Source organism: Adelges cooleyi, unplaced genomic scaffold, assembly GCF_023614345.1.
Source record: "Adelges cooleyi isolate 19-005CV unplaced genomic scaffold, UGA_ACOO_1.1 ACOO_flye_CR_arks_rails_tigmint_CR_PRNA_574, whole genome shotgun sequence".
Taxonomy (NCBI): Eukaryota; Metazoa; Arthropoda; class Insecta; order Hemiptera; family Adelgidae; genus Adelges; species Adelges cooleyi.
The window spans coordinates 206,486-225,888 of NW_026096268.1; the positions used below are offsets into that span (position 1 = coordinate 206,486).

Here is a 19,403-nt window from a genome sequence, read left to right on the forward strand (position 1 = left end):
ATCTAAGCCATGAGTTAGTCTATATTTATTACCTTCTTTTTTAGTATTATTAAATACTAATTGATAATACAAAATTGTCATATATTATAGTATACACCATGAAGAGTAAACTCTTCTAGACTTCATGGTATACACTATACACCGAGATTATAGAATAAAATATCGTATAATTTTTGGTTTTGTATAATTTTATGAAAATAAACGTCATGAAATTTGAATTGTATTATAAATACTGATCTAAATTCGTATCGTACATAATATTATACTGTTGAAGGGTCAACCTGGTATTTGGTAAAAGAACAGATGGGGTATTAGTTTATCTAATCATTATATTTTCGCGAAAATACCGAAAGCAAAACGTTTTGCTGTTAACCATTTTGGCGATGTTTTAATGTCAAAACTGTTTTAATTAAATGTTTGCTCTTATTAGTAAACAGCTTTTCCAGCAGTTTGTAATGTTTCATGTTTGGTACCTGTGATAATGTAAAATAATTTTTGCGATAAGCAAATAATCCTTATCAGTCCAAACATTATCAGCACATATCAGTAAACATGTTTGCTTTCGCTACCACCGCGAAAATACGCTTTTTGGTAGGAGTTGTCAGTAAGCAGGGTAACTGGTTGTGGCAGGGTAACTGGTTGAGGTAGGCATCAGCAGCGGGTGCAGATAAACCTTTTTATCTATTCTGTGGATAAACGTCGTTAAAATTATAACCTCAAAAAAAAAATTAAAAAATTCCAAGGAAAACAACAATTTGGTATTATCATTTAAATTTATCACTATTTTATTTTAAAATTTTTTTATTTAAAGCATCGCGATTTGCAATATCAAATAAAAATTATAATATTGTTATAACTTGTAACGCAATCACAGACAGACTGCAAACTGCAGAGTGCAGCTGTAAATGCATAATATACACATGATACTACACTCATTAATTTATTATTAGACAAGTATTGCGTTTAAACTCTTGGTGATCGTTTTTATCGATAATTTTTTTTTTTTGTCATCTATCCGAAATTTAAATCGTGTTAGCCGTCATTAATTTTTTAAAAATTTTCGTTTTTTTGTCTCCACAAACGTGTTTTTTATTTTTTTCATAAGCCCTCAATGAACAATAATATACAATAAAGCAGTGTGATTTACAAAGTGTTAGTCATAAATATATAAATCAATTTTTATAACGATGGCCGATAGCGACAGCGATGATAATTTATTGTCGGCAGACTTTTTGGAACCGGGCGAACTACTTGACTCCGATGATGAACAGTTAGACAACAACAGTACGGCAGCAAGAACTAGTCAGTCGTTACCCCAGAATAGACCCAAGGTAATATATTTAATAAAAAATAGTTACAGAACAACTTTTCCAGGTACTATTTTATTTTTTACTACATTGACCTACTTCCATTACAAATAAAATCATTATTTTTGGTGTTGTTTAGTTAAACAGAAATACATTCCAAACATCTGCCGTGACAAGTCAAACTGAACACCAAAAGTGTACTTCGGACATCACCAATAATCAAATTCAATATGTCCTAAACAGGTACAATAGCTTAATTTACTCAATTATGTTATTTTGTTAGAAGAGATAAATCACAATTAAAATTTCTACTGATTGTCAACAGTTTGGGTATGGACAAAAACAACAAAGATATTCAGCTAAATGCTTTGCATCTACACGGAGTCATGGGTATGAATGCCAAGGACATTATCGAATATTTTGGTGAATACGACGCCAAATTTTTAGAATGGGTATCAAACACTGAATGTAAGTAATAAAATTACATTAGTTTTTTCTTGATTATTGTTAAATTTACATTACACTTATTTATAGGTAATGTGGTATGGTTGAATGATCGCTTACCTACCAAAGCGTTGTTGAATTTGACTCGGCCAATACGAGAGCTTAAACATTTAACATCTGCAGTAGACGACCAATTGACTAACGAAGACTTTAACACCATTTCGAATGATGATCATATGGATCAAGACGATGTATGTGAACGAAAAATAATAATACCTATACAATTCTATAGAGTACCTACTTCTATAATTTCTATTTAGTTATATTTTTGTTATTATTAAAGGTACTAGTGTCGGAAGACTATGTGAGCTGTGTTGGTATTACTTTGCCACCAGGTATGTGGCGAAAAGCAATCAAGCCGCATCCGAAAGCCAAATGCATTCTAATGAGGTATAGTACAATCCATGACAAGCAAGACGCCAAGAACAAAAACGACACGGCCGAAGACGGGGGTAATTTTTTAACGACACTGAAAATTTATTAGATATTATCATTGTGAAATTTATATACATTTTAGATTACGAATTATTTTCACAAGACAGCCGTAAACGTAAGTTTGTACCAGTTATTAATCATCCAGATATTGGCGATGAGGTATTGAAAGATGATGTGCGATGGAAATTAGCCAAAGAGCCAGGACTTACGACTTGGACAGCTGTCGCAAAGACTTGGAGCCAATATGACAATGCGATGGATGCGAAATGTAAGTATTTTCATTGTGTTTATATTGGGAACAGGTGTAAAAATATAATACGTATTTAATTCATACAGATAAAACAAAAGTACGTACTCCGTCGCCACCGCCTCCAACATCGTCTTCCGGAGCAGCTAGTGAAGACGACGATGACGACTTTACTGAAGCTAGGTATAGAGAGAGTAAAATCCCAAGAATGAGAATGTACGCTGACGATGAAGCTCAGACTCCGATTCGGAAACGGGTTAACTCGTTTTCAAATTCAAGGTATTATGACTTCTTCAAATCATCATAATACACAAATAATAATTTTACTATTGTAATATTTAAGACATCAAACGAACATTGCCAATGACTTACGTGAACGACTTAATGGACGTTTAGTATCGGCTAAGGTTGCCAAAGCGATGCGTGCTGCCAAAGGACATCAGTATAGTGATGATGAATCATTTGACGTTGATATTGAGGACGTACATGATAATTATGAAGGCGTGCAATTTAATCGTGTGACGCGACGTGATATACCGCGTCGTCAGTATCAGTATGAAGACGACAACACTAGTGAAGAAGAGGAAGTGTATGAAAAAAGACATATTAAAAGTAGATTGGGTCCTTACAGAAAACAGCATGGCAATCGGAATAGCTCCCGATCGGTGTCTCCTCTTCAGATTCATATAAACAACGACAAATACTATAAACGTACAAACAGGCGTTAACACGCAAATTAAATTATTTAATTGAAATTTTTTGAAATGTTATAATAATTATTGTAATTGAAAAATCGATTAGGTAATATAAGTCTTTTGTTTGCTTTTGAATTTTTTTAAACAACTAAGGTTTTATTGTATTGTAAAAATATACAAAAATTGATTGACATCACTGTGAGTCTTCAATGTTTTGGTTTGATTTTCCATTTTTTTTATCAGATTTGAAACTATTTTTAACATAACTCAAATCATCTATTTACTATTTTTTAGTGTAAAAAGTTATTTAAGCCATTGGTACAATTAAAATAATTTAAGTTGGGTTAACTTTTTGTTAACCTAACTTACTTATCCTAGTTCTTACATAACTGAATGCAATAGAACATATTGTTTTAAGGAACTGATGCATAATCTATTATCATAATTATCTATCTATTTAATAAGAGTTTAAAACAGTTTTATGTACTTCAATTTTTTTAGAATTTTTTAATTTTAAATAATTGTTTTATCAAAATGCAGTTGTTGAAATTATAAAAACAAATTTGTTTATAAACTGAAAGTATCCAACAAACAAATTGGATGGTAAAATTGTTTTATTTATATATATATATATATTAGTGTTATTACCATAAAATGATTACAATATGAAATTGCTCAAAATGTTTTCTAGGAAAATAACATACATTTCAAGCATTACAAGTTCAGTTGAAATACTTAATACTTGTTAATATTGTTATATCTGATGTCTTATTACTCGTCTTGGTAAGAAAAATAAAAATCTGTATTGTAATTTTTGTATTGTGTTATAATTAAAAAAAACATACAAAATTTGATAATACATGTATAATAATACGAGAACATTTACATACGTAGTTATAGTACCATATACTTCTATTAATATAACATAAAGTTCTTCGATAAGTCAATCGTACGGGACAATTGGCAGTTTGTTTGAGAAAAGTATTTTTGGGACGTAAAAAAATAATTAAAATATTTACTCAAGTCTCATTTGATTGATCTTTGTCAAAACAAATAGTATAATATTATAATATACGGTACATTATGTACTATGCCTATGACAATAATAATTATAATTTAAATTTAAAAAAAAAAACTAGTAAAAAGTATAAAAAGCCATGATAAGTTGAGATTAATATTACATAATAATATATTCATGGATACATGAAAAAAATATCACAAAATGTTCGATTTCGCTCAGAAATAAAATAAAAACTTTTCAAAATTAATTTTTCACCTTTAAAGTTCTGAAAACTCAATTTAGGAGGTCTCGATAGGAAAACTTTTGTTTTTTTTTTCTCGGGGCAGTTGATTTCAATTTCAATTTTTATCGACGATAACCAACGTGGACAAATAGAACAAAAAAAATAACGAAAGCTCAAAGGCCTCTCAGGGCCGAGGTCAAGGCGATCAGGAGGAAAGACGTCACAGGCCATAGACAATTGCCGGAAGCAGAACTTGACGGTCCAAATTCTCGGTCTTGTTGTTGCTTGACACCGATGAGACCCTTTTTCGGCGAATACTTAGGCTGATGTGTCGACGAGCAGTTGAACCAGAAGGGTCCGGTGGGCGAAGGCTCTTCCCGGTACACCCGCATTCGCAAATCGTTGAACTTCCAAAACTCGCGGTTCTTGAAGAAGTACGTGGCACCTGCAATATACGAACATCCGAGCGATCAGACCAAAAATATCTAAATAGTAACGGCGGGGGTTTCACTTGCCGTCGTGCCACTGGAAAGCGGCGTCGATGTTGTACCCGACGCCCCTCCAAATGGACATGTCCCTGGGGTAGTCCAGTTCCATTTTGCCGGTCTCGTCGTCGTACCTCCAGTACATGGTGCCGCTGAAAATGTACGTTTTGCTGTTGTGGCCCCAAACGGTGGCGGCGTCCACGCGGTCCAGCTGATCCGGAAGTCCCAGGGACGTCAACGGTTTCGGATATCCGGGGACGGGCACGTTGCCGTGGTAAACGTAATACTGGCGACCTGTCCGACAAAAACATTGTAGTTGATATTTTACAAGCAGAATGATACAACGTGTAAAAGTGAAATTTTCTAAAAAAAAAAATTAGCAAATAACAGCCATATTATTTAATGTATTAAGTATAGCGTTCGTGTTTATATTGGACTCTTAAAGTTTTGGGGAAAATCGTTTTTTGTCGTCCTACTGTGTAAAAAATGTAACGAAAATGTTTCCAATAATGTATATTATATATTATTAAGTATGTTTTTCTACTGAATTGAAAACTTACATAATATTTTAGAATTGAGACTATAATATGATGGTATTTCTTTTACATAACATTTTTTTGAATTAAGTCATCAGTATATTAAATAAATACATGCCAACATAATTATCATATTTACCTATGAAGAACACTATCTTTCCGTCTTGTCTCTCGTAAACGGCGTCCACTTGTTCCAGGTCGTCGGGCAAGTTGTGCCAAAGGCGGTTGATGAGCGCCGGGTAGCCCAAGTAAAGGCCTTTGGGGCCTATCCGCCAGATGTATTTGCCTTTGAAGAAGAACGTCTCCTTTCGGATGATGGACACCGCGTCGAACGACGTGTTGCAGTAATCCGGTTTGAGAGCGTCCACCGGCGACGGCCGTCTGACTTCCGGCTGTTTCGGCGTGGTCGAGGGCACGACCATCGAGGTTCTGGTTGCCACAGATTTGGCCGTGGTGGTAGTGGTGGTCGTGGCCACCGTAGTTGTGGCCATCGTGGTTGTGGTCGGCGTTTCCGGTCTGCGGGACGATGGTCTATACGCCGTAATGTTTCCCCAGATCTTGTCGCTCTTCGAACCTATTAACGCCGAAGACAACAGTTAGCTAATATACTAAATAGGAGTTTTAGGACTGCCAGTAAATGCCCAAAGTATTAAATTTGAAAATCGAAAAACGACATTAAAAAAAAAATCCTCCTCTTCTCGAGTAAAGAGTATATGATATTTTCTTGATTTTTCACTGTAAGATAATAGGTTTACGCTAAAACATGTTTTTGACAAAATGAACAGTGTTGCGCACTTTCAAATTGATTTTTTAAATGATGAAATTGTTTTGATAATTTGCTGTAGATAAAAAATTCGATTTCTAAACAAAAATTCATAGGCGACATTTGATAAATTTTTAGTATTAAAAAAATTTGTTTTTTAAAAACAAATTAAAAACTAAGGGGCAGAGGCGAATACTTTTTTATTCCACTTCTTGTAGAATATCAAATAGGTACCACAAAATGTTATTACAGACAACTGATTAAAAATAATAACAAAAGCCACAGCAGCAGGGTGTCAGCGATAAGTTACACGGGTAAACCAATTTGAGAAATTTAACCGAGACTGGACGAATTATAGTAGTGCACTTTTAACTTTGTTGAATGAAGTTCAATCAAATATTACCAATCGAGTGAGGCGTTTAAATATTTAGTTGACTTATGTTAAAAGAGCTAACGTTAACTTGATGAATTAATAATAATTTAAGCTCACCATAGAGGATTTGTATGCCGAACCGGTCGTCGTCGGGTAGTTCAAAGTCGGGTTTCAGGCCATGATACCACGGGAACATCAAAGCTCCTTGGACCGACGAATGAGACAGACCCAACGAGTGACCGAATTCGTGAGCGGCCACAGTGAACAGACTTGTCCCTGTTTACAATAAAAAATACCAAAAAAAAAAAAAAACGAATTTTTAGCAAAGCATTATTGGCAATTAGATATTTTGTCAGCAGTTAGTTGTAAATATACCAAACACTAACCATCGGGACTTTCTTTGCCGTTCAACAGCCATTCTTCCTCTTGGTCGAAATGGGCGTCTCCGCCACGTCCGGCTCCGGGAAAGAATGCGTGAGCCAGCACGTTTCCGGGTCCATCGAACGGATATCCGTCGCTGTGGAAACCTCTAAACAAGGCATACACAATATGTCATATAAAATGAGTAACCGCCAAACATTATAAAAAAAACACGAGTAGACGCTGCAGTATTTTTACATAGGTTAAAAGCAATTAGAGGTGGAAATCCTTCTCCCCCCCAAAACTTTACTGCTGATACCACCTTCTAATACGCATTTGTTAATTATTTTATTATAAATTAAGTACGGCGTATTATTGTATATTGGACACTTACTTTTCGAAGAACACCAGTATGTCGGCCGTCTCGCTGTTGACTTCCTGGAAAGTAAGTTTCGAGTGTTTAGCCCAGACTTGAAGCGCTTTGCGAAGGTCCGACCTGGCCCATCCGTGGTCCATCCGGTCAAAGTGTCTGGTTCGCAAACTATAGACAAACCAATCATTAGTGATGTTGTTTTGAATTTTCCACAAAAAAAAAACATTGTTCAAAAAGCGAGTCCGCCGTGGAAATGTATACTATTATTTAGACTGAAAAACGACCGTCAACAGAAGACCTATACAAGTTCCATGCTACGTCTAATTTTAATATATGGGTAACAGTTAATCTTGCGGTTAATGTGTTATGTCTTAGGTTAGTTGTAAAGATAATGAGAAAAATAGGTTAAGTTCAAAAACATCACATAACGATTAGTACGATATTATTTAATGTTGTCAAAATAATATGGCGTCATGTTTTTGGCAAAAATAATGTATTAAAAAAAATTACGCTGGTCATAAAAACTTCTATTAAAACGGTTTGTATCTTGTAAGATTTTAAAATTTATTTTATTACTTAATTACTTTTTTTTTTGTAATTGGCAACTGAATATTATGAGCAGTAATATATAAATGTATACATGTTTATATGTACACATATAAAATGTGTATAACATATATAATGTATATATGTTCACTTAAAATAAATCAACAAATATAAAACAATAAAATAAAATATTTAAGTATTAAATATTTGTTATATGTATTAAATTTAATTAAATGTATATACAATTATTTAAGTATATATTTTACATTAATATATGTTTATTAATGTACTATTGTTAATATAAAAATAAAACAAATAATTGCCAATTTTTAATTGAACAAATTATAAACTTTTTAAATTGTGTACTATTGTATGTATGTAATAAACACAAACATTGCTGGTTTTTATATTAAAAAACCATACCTATATGTACTTTAAATTATTTACACTACATTTGTGTGTAGGTCAAAACTTGGTTAATTGCTGGGCTATTCCTATTTTTAAAACGTTTTGCACCATTTTGAAAACATTTTACTTTTAGTTATAACTATTGTGAACACATACTTAGATTGCTGAATGCATATAAACGTGTGGCAGTTTTAGAGAATAACCGTTAAAAAACACCGTACATTGTACGCTGGGTCTACGTGAGGATATTATTTTTTATATTTAATTTTTTTTTTTATCATCTCTGGATTGTCCAACACATGCATGACATATTTCTGCGGTATATAATGTAGTATATATTATCTTGCGGGGTTGTGTCTTTCCGAGGGGTAAAACGCTACGAGTACAATATTTAATTGATCCTAATTAGTATTATAATAAAAATAATAATATATAAAACTACAGCGACTATTTTTTTTTTTTTACACGACATGCGGGTAGTCTGTAAATATGTTAAAAAAACGTGGTTGTATGGTTTGACTAGTGTAAGTATATTAATATACCGAATCAGGCGTTTAAATCATTGGCATTAGCATGAGGGCAAAACCAAAACGCCATCTACTGTGTACATAATACATTTAAAAAAACTTTGGGTCGTATGATCATTATAAAACAAATATGCTAAAGAAAGGATCTTTTTATTTCGTTTGCATTCTGTTGTACTGAATTGATCAAACCTACAGTTTTCTATTCAACTTCTTCGCTACCAATGTAAGCTACACCATCAAAACTTGAATAATTTAAAGGTGTCTAACTTAATTTTAAATTTATCGTACTATAAAAAATCAAAACAAGAATATAAAATTGGGAACTATAAGAATTTTTTATTACAAAAATGGAAAAATAGCTCTCCCAAAGTAAGTTGGGAAAATGTTGAATAAGATGAAAAAGAAATTAACAGTAAGTATAGGTATTTCGATGAACTAACGTCGATCCCACCGCCCCAATCTTGATTCCTAATAAAAAAAAAAGGTATTTCGACGAATAAAAATTATCTATTATTCGGTGAATACCTTTATTAACTTATAGCTACAGATCAAAAATGATTAGTAAATTTATTATTTATAAATAAAAAATATTGTCTTAAATAATTTACTTGAATGCATTACAACTTTTTTGCTTAACAGTTTTAAATGTAAAATTGCACTTACATTACTCTTTTGTTAACATTTATACCAGTCGTGAGTCGATCCTGTTGACTAATTATATTATGTTTTTGGTGATTTTATGTCAATTTTATTCAATAGTGTGGTAGGAGAGGTAAGGTAATTGGAAACAAGAAAACTCATAGTAATGCTTATATATTTTGTGACATTAATTACCATGTTTTTTTATTCCAAAGGAATTTTTAAATAACATTTTAGTGTGTCACTAAAAATCATATAAAAAAAAAAAACACTTATATTTACATAAATTATTAAAAGTTCACTTATAGTACACCGTTTTGATTAAACCAAAATAACATTATTCCTTCTATATAATATTCTATACTTTTATAAGTGTACAGGTTGAAATCTATAAATGAAAATTAATTCGAGGAAATGTCAAACTGACCGCGGAAAAGGTGTGCAAAAACACTATAAGTTAAGTCACGAAAACCGATTTGACATGAAATAATTTTTATTCATAAAAAAAAAAAAAAAAAACGAACCGCTCCGGAAACGAAACGATTTGTTTTAATTCTAACGTCGAAGTTTATTAAACTCTATGGGGAGGTCGACTTCTATCGGCTGTCGTGGGAAGGTCTGGTCGTTTTTCAGCTGAATCTTTTTCTCCATTGACAAATAAAAAAAAAAAAACATTATTATTTCAAAACAACCAACTTTCCATTCCAACGATCGTTTATACAAATCAACAACAATAATGACTACTAAAACTACTAAATTCAAATTAGAAATGAATACATTTAAAATGGACTGTTCCAAGCAGAATCGACCAAGACATATTACCAATAGTAGGCATTTGGTGACAATTTATCGACGAGCAAGCAGATTCCCGAGTCGCTCACTCAAGGAGGTTGTGGTGGCACCAATTTGAACATCACATCCAAATTGAGTGAGTAACTCTGAACATCCATTTTCGGTTATCACTATATTTATGTTATTTTCGCCATCGATCGGTTCACCGCCAGTAGCAATTCGACAGTATAAATCCGTCTTCAAAACATCTTACCCGTACGTTATTATGTATGTATGTATGTATGTATATACCTACTTAATAATACCCACGTCGGATGTATAATAATATCGGCGGCACGAAGGGTGAGACGAGTGTTGTTCATATAAGTCTTAGTCGCGAGAAGTGTCGGCGGCGTTTGGATAAAAAAAAAAATAGAAATATGCGTTTTTGAAAGGAGAAAAAATAATGTAAATGGAGTGGGCGCGGTCCCGGCGTGGCGACTTAATGAAAAGAGAACTTGTAGTGGGTTCGGCTAAAAGTATTCTTTTGAACAACCTCATTTCTGCCCTTCGCCACACGACTAAAGCTTATCTATCACCAAGTGTCAGACACATATATATGTATATATATGTATAATGTATAATGCTACCGAGACAAAACGGTTTTCAGCGGTTTTACAATTAATGATCGAGTATGAAACGGAAAATAAACAACAAACGGACACACCGCCACGTTTAAATAATACACGTTTCGCTGATAAAGGTTAACCGATTAGTAATGGAGGGAAAAAATGACTTATTATTACTTACAAAATTATGTTTGCTAATATTTGCGCCACGATAGTATAATAATAAAAGTCGTTTTCCAATAATGAATAAAACATAACTATTGTACAAATTAATTACAAAATTAAGATTAATTTTTTAGTAAGAAATTTCAACATTCAAAAAAAATGTATGATTCCTCCAACGTAAACCCGATGTTATGTGTAATTTAAAAAATATGTAATATAAATAGATTGTGTTGTTCATAAAGTAAATGAAATTATTGAAAACAACAAGAGAGCAAAATAAAAATTACATTTTCAATGTATTCGTATGGGTGATGTTTAATAATAAATAATAATGAAATAAAACAAAACATATGTTTCATTAATAAACAATGTATGAACAAAAAGCTTGTTTTAAAAAAAAAATAATTGTCGTTTGTACCGAAACCGATTTAAAATGCTCTAAATTTAGTATCTGTGTATTTTTGAACATAAATAATTTAATATGGTGGTGATAAATCATAAACACAAGTGAGAGTTTGTTTGTAAAATTGTTGACTGCGATTATATTCGAATAACCGAAGACTTTGAACGTTGTATTTTTGTAAATAACACAATGTATATTTTTTAAACTTACACCTAACACGTGTGTGTACGATTAACCAAGGAAATATTATACTGTGGCCGGTGTCTAATGTCTTGTTGAAGTTTAGAGAGTGTTTTGTTTAAACTCGACGCGTCAAGTGGTAAAAAAAAAAAAACCAAAGAAAACAAATGGAAATAGTAGCGTTAAAAAAAATAGTTGTACACGCATAACAAGTAGAGGTACCTACTTAATATTAGTTAAGATATTTTTCAACGACAACGGTCGAGTGGCAAAAATAACAACATTACGCGTTTACATAATATTATGGTCCGAGTCTGGGATAAAAAAAAATTACAAGATTTTTTGATTTTTAGTTTAGCGAAACGGAGTGAGTGTAGTCGGCAAAAAAAAGTACTCACTAGTAGATGCGGCGCGGACGCCGGTAGTGGTGTCGGCAGCGGCGGCGGTGTCCATCGCGGGCGTCGTCGTCGAGGGTAGTGCATACCGTCGGCCGGCCGGCGTGGCTTATATAGGGACCAGGACGCGGGGACCGGCGCGCGAGACGCCCCTTTTGGTACAAATCACGATAAAAAAGAACAGGCCCGAACACGTGTGCGACCGCGACAATCGGCCTTCAAGCGTGGCCGCGTTGGCCGCGTCGACAAGCATTGCATCGCGGCCGCTGACGACTGTTCGTCGAGCGGCCGACCGCGTTTTCAACATCTCCCGACTTACTTAAGTAATGACTTACGTTCATTGCTTGACTTGGGGGGGGGGGATACAGAGACTATTTTTTCGGCTTAAGTACTACCTCTAATTTTCATATCAAACGGAACGCACAGGAATCATATGATAAGTCGACCAATGCTTCAAAAAAAAAAACAGAACCCCCCCCCCCAAAAAAAAAAATCTCAATAATATTAACGAGTTTGAACAATAATAATAACCCATATTGACATTTAACAATATAATAAAAAAACATATTTTTCAGTAACAAGGTCTAAAATTTGTAGTTGTAAAGTTATTATTTTCTATAATAGTTCATTTTATATATCTTCTCTAAAATATCAGTCATAACTCAGATCTATATAGCCAAATTTGGGCAAAAATTAGTGAGGTGAGGTTGAAAGTGTAAAAACACGTTTATAGTGCAAAACAACGGAACCTAAACCAAAAATCGGAACTGTTATGAAGTGTTATTGAAGTGTTATCTGAACTGTTACTGTACATTTTAGGTATATTAAGTATGAAAACTAATTCAAGTGTAGATAATGTAAAAGCTGTTAATTTTTGGGTATCACGTTATTTGTCTTTGAGTTATGTCGAAAGTTTGATAAAAAATGAATTTTATGGACGTTATTTTTTAATTAACATTTAATTTATTTCAATTATTTTTTTTTGTATGGAAAGTTAATAATTTCTTCTATTGGACTAAAAAGTTGACTTATGATTTTGTCATTACAAAATTACAGTACTAAAATATATATACTTAGAACATATGTTTAGCAACCAAAACTGATATTTGGGCTTTAGTCCTCATAAAAGAGATATTTAATTTAGTAACAAAAATAAATTTGCAGAAATCAGTATGGTTTGGACATTTTGCAAAATAATTGTATGCATTAATCTTTCAGTGTATGAAATTTTACTCTTACTAATAAAATGTAAAATTGAATCCTATAGGCCTAAATTTGGCTAATCGCTAGTTTGCTAAAAACAAGCATGATTTTTCCAAATAATGAATTCAGAGATATTTACTAAGTATTTATTTAGAGATTCTGTTCAAACAAAAGTATTAAAGAACCAATAAGTCAGGTTAGGTATTGATAAGGGATAACACAGTAGAAATTAATTTATAACACTGTAAAAGTGATTCCGGTAAGTTAACATGTTATAGTTAACAATTGTAAAAAAAATAAATAGGAATTATGTATTTTTTTTTGTGTCTATTATAATAATAAAACAAGCATTAATAATTGAGTTTTTAGTTTTTATAGATATTCAGCGTATTTTAATATTTTTATCAATGCCTAGCAGTGTCGAGTGTCGATACTGGAGCGTGGCCTGAATTTAGTAGCAGCTGCTGCCATTACTTGGTCAGTTGTTTAAAACAAATAACCTAATCTATCAGGGATGTTTTTTTTTTACTTATGTTTTAAATGCATTTTTGGTGCACGATCGATAATTTATAAGTGCGCAGACAATACAGATTTCATAATCATATATTTGGAGAAGACCATTATCTTCATTTTGTCGGCAAACACATGTGGTTGTGTATGCGTTTTAGGAGCTTATTAGCAAATTATTTCAAATCGCAATTCAAAATAATAATAATTATGTTATTTAACACAGACCGGCCAATCGTAATATTTTATACTTGATGTCAATTTTATCAAACGGGTTTCCTGCTTTACAGATAACGAAACTCGGGCCTCACATTGACACACGAGTTGTCCGCCCTCGTAAGTCCACTACAGAGGCCCCAGAGGAGTCTGTTTATTATTAAAAAAAATCAATGTTTTCAATACAAAAATTATTTCTAAAAAAAACAACGATTTTTGATGCATTTATAATTATTATGACAATAAAATAATGTAGAGCAAAGTTGTAAAACGTTTAAAAAATTGAAAAACGCAATGTCATTTATAATTAAGTTTCTATTAAATATTATCGGAAATTACCCATGTTATAATTTAAATGTTGAAATTGGTACATACTATACTTTTTACGTTATAAAATTATTCAGTTTCTCAAAAATTTCCCGAGACGGGTTTTTTGTGCAAATTAATATTAAATTTATTAAAAGTATACCTAATTAATTTTTAATTTAATTTGATTACTTATACATTGGTTGTAATTTATTTTCAGAAATAACACAATTATTATAAATATTGCTATTTTTATGTTATTTATTGCTCACTATCAAAAACAATGTTTTTTGTGAATTATCTAGTGTAAAAATATTGGGAGAACTTAAAAACTATTCAGATATATATTATTTCTGTAAATTATTTATAAATTGAAAAATGAAAAAAAAAATTTCCGCCATGCTGAGTTATGCCTATCCTATAGGCTATACATTACATTCTAAACTAAAATATTATAATAAATCCACTAGGGATTCGCACTTTAAAAACAAATTGACAACCGAAATATAAATCCCTGACCTTTGCGAAAATACCGACATGGTCCGTAACGTTGTTCCAAAGGGGAGATAAAGGTCGGAAGGCCCTTTAAAAGTCGACCAGCTCCGCCCAAAAGCGATTATACCGTTGAAAATATATAAAATTATAAAGAAAAAATACACTTAGGCATAGTATACTCTGCGCTTTAGATAATTATTTTACCATGCAATCGATTGCGCTGTTTCAGCCTACCGTGGCGGCATTAATATAAATGATACTGTCAACATAGCACTTTTTTCCTTTTTACATATATTTCATATTAATTCAGCTTCAATTTGAAATCATTATTGTTACTACAATCGTTATGTAAACTGTTAATTGATAGATGTATTATCTTCATCTGGAATCCGATAGCGAACTAAGTGGTTTTGGAAATTTCTTAGGCCGCACAATGAATACTTTGACAAATAACAACAACTGAAATATGCACACTTCATATACAATATAAGACAAACGTCCTGTAGCAAAATATAAATACCCACGCAAAAATTAAAAAAAAACGACTCAGCAAAATAGGCAAGCGTGATTTGCGTGTACCGATTTTTATGTTGAGATAGAGTGAAGTAGATATAGTAGTAGGAGTAACTGAGACATTAAATTAACAGACGAAGAAGTTAGAATAGCATGGAGAGAAAGGATTAGGGTGCCAATTCTTTGGGTAATAATTGAAGAGCTCCCGCGGAAAAGCATTTAAATCGAAAATAGTAATTTTACAGAAAAAGCCAAACACTGTTTCAAAAACAATTTACTCATTACTTACCTATAGATAATAATATATTTCTTAACAATTTACTGCTCATCTAGATTCTAATGTTTGAGTATAGATATTACACAGTTTTTTTTTTTTATAAAAACTCATCAAATTTACAGCTCGTTGTACGCTTAATTATGTCGTTCAAGTCGAGAACATAATGTATATCTCTGGAAATTACACTTTAACCGCGAAAAATGATTAAAGTCTGGATTAAAACTATGATAACTCGTTATAGTTAATAATTCGTTAAAGTCGCCAACGCAAGGGTTCGAATGATATCCAATTACAGCGTTAGGCATCAACTCAATGATTAAATATTTACTCGAGAAAGTTGAGTTAATCCAATAACCGTGAAACGTAATTTTATAAATTGGATATAATATAATAGTTCTAACAAAAATCATTCTAGATTCAATAATTACTTCGTGGGTTCGATTCAAATAAAAAAATGTAAACTTTAATAATAATAAAATTAAAAAGTAGTTTTCTAAAATGTACAGGAGTAAAAAGTGCAATTAAAGTGTATATAAATTAACTTCAGAAACGTATCTATTTTTATTTTTAATAAAATAACTTTTTAAATTAATTTTTCTTTTTAGGGTAAGTCTTGTAAAATTGTAGTTATGAATAGCGAGAAGGTAAAACTATCACTCAGCCCTTTGCTGAAATATCTTGGTCTTTTTAAACACTATCTTTCCAGAAAGTGACTTTGATAATTATCATGATTAAAATAAATTATATACTTGATTCATAAAATAAAATAAAAATATATCGATGTTATATCAAGGTAAATTATTAAATGCTGCTTCTACCTTTTTTAATGTAAACTATCAGGTTGTAATAAAAGTCTTTAGTCACAGTGTGAACTCACCTAAATATTATGATAATTATTTTTTGTATTTTAACTAAAATATATTATTTATAAAAGTATCAATTCTTAAGACTGTAACTGAGGTTTTCTATTACAATCTGATCGTTAATGTAGGTATTACAAAAAGTGGAAAAACGTATTTAAAAAACAGTACAAAATAATATCATTAAAAAAACTAAAAATTAAACCGTAAACCAAAACAAACTTTTTAACCAAACAAACACAACAAATAAAATACATTTTTAATTTGCTTGAAAAAACACATTCTTAGAACGTATTAATAATAAATATCAGTAAAAAGAGTTTATAAAATTATAACAATAAATCTTTACAACAATACTAATTAATTTCTAGTACAAAACTAGAACTATCAGTTTAAAACCATTTAAATTTTAATACAATTTTATTTTTTAATTATCATGAATATAAATTAACTTGGAATATTATTTTAGTGATTTTGTGTTACATCAAATCTTTAGTGTTCTTATCTTGTATCGAATTACTAGGTACTGTTCACTTTTTTATAATATAAAATAGGTACTAAAATCATTGCACATACACCAAACTAATTTTTCTTAAGTTTACGAAAGTATTTAAGAACATTAAGTGAAAACTGGACGGTATTTTTTAAATATTGGTAAATAAAACAAACGTTTTCCATCCTATGTAGAATTTTACACATTTTGTTTTAAAATTCTGCTTTATGGTTTTCCTCGACGAAGGAGGAGATTAAGTATAATAATATGACCACTCTTGTTGGCGCTGTACACATATTTGAGAAATAAAGCAAGACTTACATAATAGGTACGTTAAAGCTGTGATACGCTGCCTTATTAATTTAAACGCACTGGGGTAGTGTTTGTATCGGTTGTGTGAGTTTGTGTTGTAAATATTGGGTCTTTGGTATGTAAACATACATGCTTTTATAATATGCTGAACCTATCAAATTAAACGGAGGGGGGGGGGTCGATGAGTATAAGGAAAAGAGAGAGCAAGTATAAACGAGTTGTGGATAATAATATATAAATTTGACCGTTTGTATAAAAGGTATAACGTGTTGAAGGCGCTGTTGAGATGTTAAAAGTAACGGCCTTTTTCGAAAACATTAAATATCAGATCCACAACAACCCCTTTTGGTTTTATGATGTATAGAACACCACATAAAAGGTCAATAGCTTACATAATGAAATGGCGTTTCGCTCAAGCTAACCTGTGTTTAATTAAATTAGTGGATTTTTTTTTTTTTTTTTTATGACAGTCAAGTGGTTGGTAATAATTTTTAGAACGACGCGTTGGCAAAACACACTTCAATCCACTAACTACATTTTAATTTAATAATACATTATGTTTATTATAACGTTATATAATATTATATAATAATATATTAGTAATAAATAATGTTATTAGTACTTATTTATCATCATATAGGCTAACGAGCCTTGAAGACCCAACGCAGCTCTCATGAGATTAACTATTTATATACTATTCACGTATGGGTATTTAAAAAAATACTTTGAATTGAAAAATGTATTATATATATATATATACTTTTTAACTATTATAGATACTCAATAGTAAAAATTGTTTAAATGGATAACTGAAATTTAATAATAATCTACATATTATTATCATTTATATTAACAATATAATATACTGAATATTATTTTATGATGGCAGTTTGCACAAATACAAAGAACATTGTTCTTGTTACAAATCATGATTATACCATGAAAACTGAGAATTTTTGTAACACGGTGTCATTATTAGAAGAAAAAAAATTATTATACGATATAGGATTCTATAAAACAACTAAGCGTGTTAGATAACTACGTCATAAAAAGTGTCATAGGTAACTTCAAAACAGTCCATACCGTGTTGTGAAAATAATGCCGGTTCATACTAATATATGGGTCATTCCATTATGAAGACAACACAACAAAATTTCACTTAAATTAAACATTTTGTAAAATAAATAAAAATCTATTTATACGATTTTTAATTTTGGTGAGCGTTTTCGTGTGTATTTTGCATAAGTTAAACAAAACCAAAATGTTTTATTAAAATTAAACCTTAAGAATTTACCTTCTATTTAATTTGCAACATTTTACGATAACATTTCCCCCATTTTTTCTATACTTATTTATATTTTTGAACTTTAAATAATCCCCCCCGCCTCCAAAAATGTTGAAATAAAATATCCAAAATATTCATACATATTATGGACATACATATTGACCTAACGGACAATCAAGTCACAATTTTGGAACAACAAACATTATCAATATCAATCTGGGTTTGAAATAATTAGTGACGAGTTCTATTTTTTTTTATTCTTAAAAATGTATTTTACAAGCGTTTCTCTATTTTTACTTTTAACAGTTTTCCTGAAATATAACATATTTTATATCGTTTTGCTACACCTTCTCTGCACCGCGTATACTTTTTTATTGCAATTAAAATGAAAAAACAAATTATATGTCCTTATACAAGACAATATGAACTCTTGATTGATGTCTTTTGTGTTGTATTATCTGATCGTAACCGTTATGTTGGCAAAAAAAATGTACATTACAATTAGGTAAAAAGGATGTAAAAATTGTACGAGATTCGATAAGGGCATTCACGGTATTGTCTTTTCGAGCACTTGCCGGGCTCTAACATTCTAAGAGGATATTTTTTTAAAAAAATGTTTTTGATTTTGCAATTCCCTTTGAAATTGTCACGAAAAACCCCTACAAAAAAAGAGAGGAGGGATTAAGAAGAATATAAGAAATAAAGGAAAAATAAGCTGATAAGAGATATGATAATATTGTGATAAAAATAATTTATTTTAATTAGTATTAGTTGCGTAAAATTTACTTAACAACTATGTTTGTTAAGTATTGCATTAAGGATTATTGTGATTTCGACTTTTTCCAGGAACTATTAAAAAATGATTGAGCCTAATTAAAAAGTTAGTGTATTTTTAGTAAGAAGAAAAAGTAATTCTGTAAATTATTGTCCCTTTGGTTGCAAATAGTTAAG

At 31.1% G+C, this 19,403-nt stretch overlaps 2 protein-coding genes across 2 annotated transcripts in view; one reads left to right on the plus strand and one right to left on the minus strand.

Moving 5' to 3' along the window:
* The first annotated feature begins 775 nt into the window (after positions 1-775).
* LOC126843199 (nuclear cap-binding protein subunit 3-like) lies at positions 776-3,384 on the plus strand. Its single transcript, XM_050580568.1, has 8 exons — positions 776-1,331; positions 1,447-1,550; positions 1,633-1,775; positions 1,842-2,002; positions 2,095-2,263; positions 2,329-2,514; positions 2,583-2,772; positions 2,837-3,384. The coding sequence occupies exons 1-8, from the start codon at positions 1,188-1,190 to the stop codon at positions 3,219-3,221; spliced, it is 1,482 nt and encodes a 493-aa protein (XP_050436525.1). The 5' UTR covers positions 776-1,187; the 3' UTR covers positions 3,222-3,384.
* Positions 3,385-4,510: 1,126 nt separating this feature from the next.
* LOC126843197 (matrix metalloproteinase-2-like) overlaps positions 4,511-19,403 on the minus strand; it is a 46,948-nt gene continuing 32,055 nt past the window's right edge. The window contains exons 5-10 of the mRNA XM_050580566.1: positions 7,344-7,490; positions 6,976-7,118; positions 6,707-6,865; positions 5,593-6,027; positions 4,948-5,211; positions 4,511-4,877 (exon numbers count right to left, since the gene is read on the minus strand). Coding sequence (XP_050436523.1) covers positions 4,606-4,877; positions 4,948-5,211; positions 5,593-6,027; positions 6,707-6,865; positions 6,976-7,118; positions 7,344-7,490 — 1,420 coding nt within the window. The 3' untranslated portion in view covers positions 4,511-4,605. The remainder of the gene's footprint in view (positions 4,878-4,947; positions 5,212-5,592; positions 6,028-6,706; positions 6,866-6,975; positions 7,119-7,343; positions 7,491-19,403) is intronic.

Bases quoted from the DNA above. Each gene is read 5' to 3' on its own strand.
- LOC126843199 (XM_050580568.1), top strand. From the start codon at position 1,188: ATGGCCGATAGCGACAGCGATGATAATTTATTGTCGGCAGACTTTTTG. The intron at 1,332-1,446 runs GTAATATATTTA...GGTGTTGTTTAG, and splicing joins TACCCCAGAATAGACCCAAG to TTAAACAGAAATACATTCCA. The intron at 2,515-2,582 runs GTAAGTATTTTC...TAATTCATACAG, and splicing joins CAATGCGATGGATGCGAAAT to ATAAAACAAAAGTACGTACT.